Source organism: Acyrthosiphon pisum, unplaced genomic scaffold (genome assembly GCF_005508785.2).
Source record: "Acyrthosiphon pisum isolate AL4f unplaced genomic scaffold, pea_aphid_22Mar2018_4r6ur Scaffold_21280;HRSCAF=23512, whole genome shotgun sequence".
Taxonomy (NCBI): Eukaryota; Metazoa; Arthropoda; class Insecta; order Hemiptera; family Aphididae; genus Acyrthosiphon; species Acyrthosiphon pisum.
Window position 1 is genome coordinate 18,513 of NW_021770730.1, and position 4,251 is coordinate 22,763.

Below are 4,251 nucleotides of genomic sequence, written 5' to 3' on the forward strand. Positions count from 1 at the left end.
TTTTTAGATCTTTAACATGAGGTGTAAATGGTGTAATTATAAGTTTTATATGAAAAAAAAAATTATTTTTAACTAAGTTAAGTTACTTATTTTTTCCAACTAACATGTAACTTTAACAAGTTAAATAAAAAAGGAAAGTAACTTTTAACTTTAAACTTAACTTACATTTTTCCAAATTAACTTAACTTAACGAGTTAAAAAAAATAGTTAACTTGCCCAGCCTTGCATTATCAGGTAGGCAATCTACCTGCGGTAGATCGCGGACCCCGTGCTATTTGTACGTAAGTGTATAAGTTATACCAAGTTTGTCGTTTTTACTTAATTCCACCTACGATGGATTAATATAATCAATTAATACAAAAACCTAACCTAACCGTACTAAAATCCAATGAGTAAAAAAAAAACAAATTTAACCCTTTTTAAATTAGCCTATCTTCTTCCCAGTGGTCTAATCTACCCAATTAAGAGGTCATAACTCCGGAATTACTTATAGCACAGCATACAAACTTAGATAATAGCCGATTCTCAGACATATAATTATTATATTGATACAAATAATAATATTAATCAACAAACATGCCAGATTAACCAATAGCAACCAATATATAATACACTATTATTATTTTTATAATAATATTTTTTTTTATATATATATATAACCATAGCAACCATTTATAAACAATTATTTCTACCGTAAATTATCAAAAACCCTGTTTGAGCACTTCTATTATTTTTTTATGGACAACCCTTATCACTTAGGGGTATGAAAAATAGATATTAGCCGATTCTCATACCTACTGAATATGCACAAAAAATTTCATCAAAATCTGTCAAGCCATTTCGGAGGAGTATGGCAACGAAAACTGTGACACGAGAATTTTATATATTAGATATATATTTATCAAATATAATATTTTAGAAGAAAAAAAAAAGACGTTACATATTTTTTATTATTTCATTTATTACAAACACAAAATTACAAAACATATTCGATATTACATATATTATTTTTATATAATATATTATAAGTGTTGTATACATCCTATGGTAAAATGCGAACACATATATACCGTACAAGAGTCGGATGTATTTTTATAATAAGTTAATTATTATAGTTTTCTAACTTCACTGGTAAACGGGTTGTATTGAATCACGCGATCGTGAATAACCAGGCAGTAGCTAGGCGGCTGTGTTAGCGGGAAAATTATTGGATGCTTCTATTTCAAGACAGAGATCCACATTAGAAATTTTTGCATCGTCGGTTTGCCGTGAACAATCTATGCAGATAAACGGTCCCAATTCTTTATATTTTTCTCTCGACAGGCACGGTTGAGAGCTATCAATCTCGTAATAATGTTTTTGGAAATCGATATAATTTTGATAGAACATCGTAAACAGGTTTTTGTCGAAACTCTCGTTGAAATCCTCGTACGGGTATTCGACCGAATTAATATATGCTTTAACGTTTGTCAGCGAACACGCATCGTAATCGCCGCTATAACCGTCCGTCACGCTTCCCGGCGTATTGGTGAGAAAAGCGATTATTAAACACCTAGGTTTTTCAACCTGCGAACAAGTTTTAACCATCCAAGAGTGTTTGCTCGTTTGCGGTAGATTTGGGTACACGCAAAGTTCCCAATTTCTAAAATCACAATTTATCATTTTTTTGCTATCAATGATTTTCATCAGCTTCAACCTCTCCCGATCGTCGACTTTGATCACTGGTACTTTCCACAACACTCGCGTTAGCTGAACTCTGACTTTAGCCGCCATAGCCTTAACCGCCTCGGTAGCCATGTCGCCGCCTACCACGCTGGTGTAATGTAGAGCGCTCGCATCCGACATCGATCTGTTCAATATCAGTTGTCGACTGCAATTTATCAGTATACGCTTGTAGTCCTCGCAGAAACCGAAAACATGTTTTAATGGGATACAACCGCTGAACGTGTCGTCTTTCATGAAATTGACATTTTTGTTAGTGATATCCCAAGCAACGTTTTGCAAGACATTCTCATCGGCGGGCGAATACGAGCAATACCCCTTCATGGCACTGGTAATCCCCGGTTTCTTAACCCGCTGTACTTCTGTAGAGTTTATTTCGTTTTTCATCTCGGTAAACAAATTAGTCAAACCGTTATGCGCGATTGTTATCTCAGTTTTAAGTTCTGCAGGTCTTGTTGTTTTACCCTCTATATAGATAAAACTATCGCTCGGCAGCGTGTGTGCATCGCGATTTTGAATGGATTTTCGAATTTCATCGCCATTGTTGAGCGCGGACGAGGAAAACGGTAAAAACGAATGTAAAAACATTTCTCGTATCGGAGATTCGTTGACGTACGCTCCGCCCACATCCAAGAATGATTTGTCCATAGTGTGCGCGTAATATTAATACGTAATATATATTTACTTTCCGGCAATTAAGCGTAAAATTTTACGATTAACTAATGTCAAATTGTTATTTTTTTTAATATTATTAACTTTTTTACGAACGGGGTGTAACCTTGGTGTACTGCGGTGTGCGTCTGTCGACAGCCGTAGCTTTAATGCGGGCGTCACCATTGACGACCGCGTATTTATCGACATTAAACTTCAAACCCATTTTTTATAAGGAGCCGAACGTTCACAGTTTCACCGCGAAAATCAATCGATTTTCCGTTTTGGTCAGTCAACGATACTCGCACGTAATCAATCGTATTTGTTTTCAGTTTATAAAGCACGCAATACTTTGGTATTTCGACTATTTTATAACCAGGCGGGACGACCGGATAAAATTCGTGTATCGTGTGCGATTGCCGTCCGTTGTCGAATGAACCCAAAGCCAAGTTGCATTCGACTTTTATCGTGTTGACATTCATAATTTTCACCACACGAACGGATTCATGCCTACGATCGCGCGCCGAAATTCGCCTATCGAAGCCCAATAACGGTGCAATGCTATCGTCAACGTTTAAGTCGATTTCACTATTACAATGCAGCGTGCATTTCAGCGTACTGTTATCGGTCGACAGATTAAAAAAACGTACACCGACGTCTTTCAAAAGTTCCCGTATTTTTGCTTCCAAAGCAATTATTTCGTAACAGCCAGTCGGAATTTTAGGGCATCGCCCATTTGCGCCAAACAAAATTAATTCGGTTTGGGTACAGCCCATTTGCGCCAAAATAAAAAAGGTATGTTTTTTCAGGCAGCTAATTTGCGCCAAATTTACCTGTGTAAAGATTTTAAATTAACGACTTGGATAATTCCAATTATATTATAAAGACGTCGTATCTATAACGTATACTTAAGTTATTTTTATAAGTCTATGGATTTTAAATTTTATATATTATTGCGTCGAAAGATAAACTAACAAGTTTTATATCAGTTTTATTAAGGTGTACGATATTATCGTACTATGTTATCGGATATATACTATATAGGTATCGTTATGTTAATGTATGTACTATGTAGTATGTGTATTTTGAATTAATTTTCATTGTATTTTGTTTATTTTAATTGATTAAACAATAATATTTCTAGTACCTATGCGAGGGGTAAACACCTTGAGGGTAATCAGTGTACAAGGTGATGGTAATCATAGGGGTAATCATGGGTAATCATAGGTAATCATAGGTAATCTTTGTAGTGAATCATGGGTAATCATAGGTATAATCATTGAAATCAGTAATCTGGTGTACAAAACTTCTGTCAGGTATTTACCCCTCGTACCTATGTATAGTAGGTACATTTTATTATTTTAATCAAGAAGTACAGTTTAATAATATTTTATATTACTCATGGTTGCCGTTGTTACCTACACGTAGAAACATAGACCAACATAGAAACAACTAGTACTATGGCAAAGAAAATAGAATTTATTAAGAATGATGATTTTCAAAATGGATTTCCGATTTTAACATCAATTATTCGTATATTTCTTACCATACCCACTACAACTGCCAGCTGTGAAAGATCATTTTCATGTCTAAAAAGACTTAAAACTTATCTGAGGACCACAATGGGTCAAGAACGATTAAGTAATCTTGGTGCATTACAAATTGAAAAAAAAAGAAATATCAATATAGAAGAAGTCATTGATGAATTCAACAATAATTCCTCTGTGAATAGCCGAAAATTAAGTTTAAAATAAAAATATTGTAAATTATAATATAAATAAATAATGACACTTGTTGAATATACTTATTTATTTAATTTTAATGTTTGTTTTTTTTTTTTTTTTTTTGCAACACCAAAAATGTTAACCAAATTACGCC

The 4,251-nt window shown here is 34.0% G+C and overlaps 1 protein-coding gene across 1 annotated transcript; it reads right to left on the reverse strand.

The window, feature by feature from the left end:
* Positions 1 to 1,179: 1,179 nt before the first annotated feature.
* LOC103308161 lies at positions 1,180 to 2,370 on the reverse strand. Its single transcript, XM_008181103.1, has one exon. It carries the CDS (start codon positions 2,368 to 2,370, stop codon positions 1,180 to 1,182), a length of 1,191 nt encoding a protein of 396 aa, XP_008179325.1.
* Positions 2,371 to 4,251: the final 1,881 nt, after the last annotated feature.

Coding starts and splice junctions, on each gene's coding strand:
- LOC103308161 (XM_008181103.1), bottom strand. CDS start 2,370: ATGGACAAATCATTCTTGGATGTGGGCGGAGCGTACGTCAACGAATCT.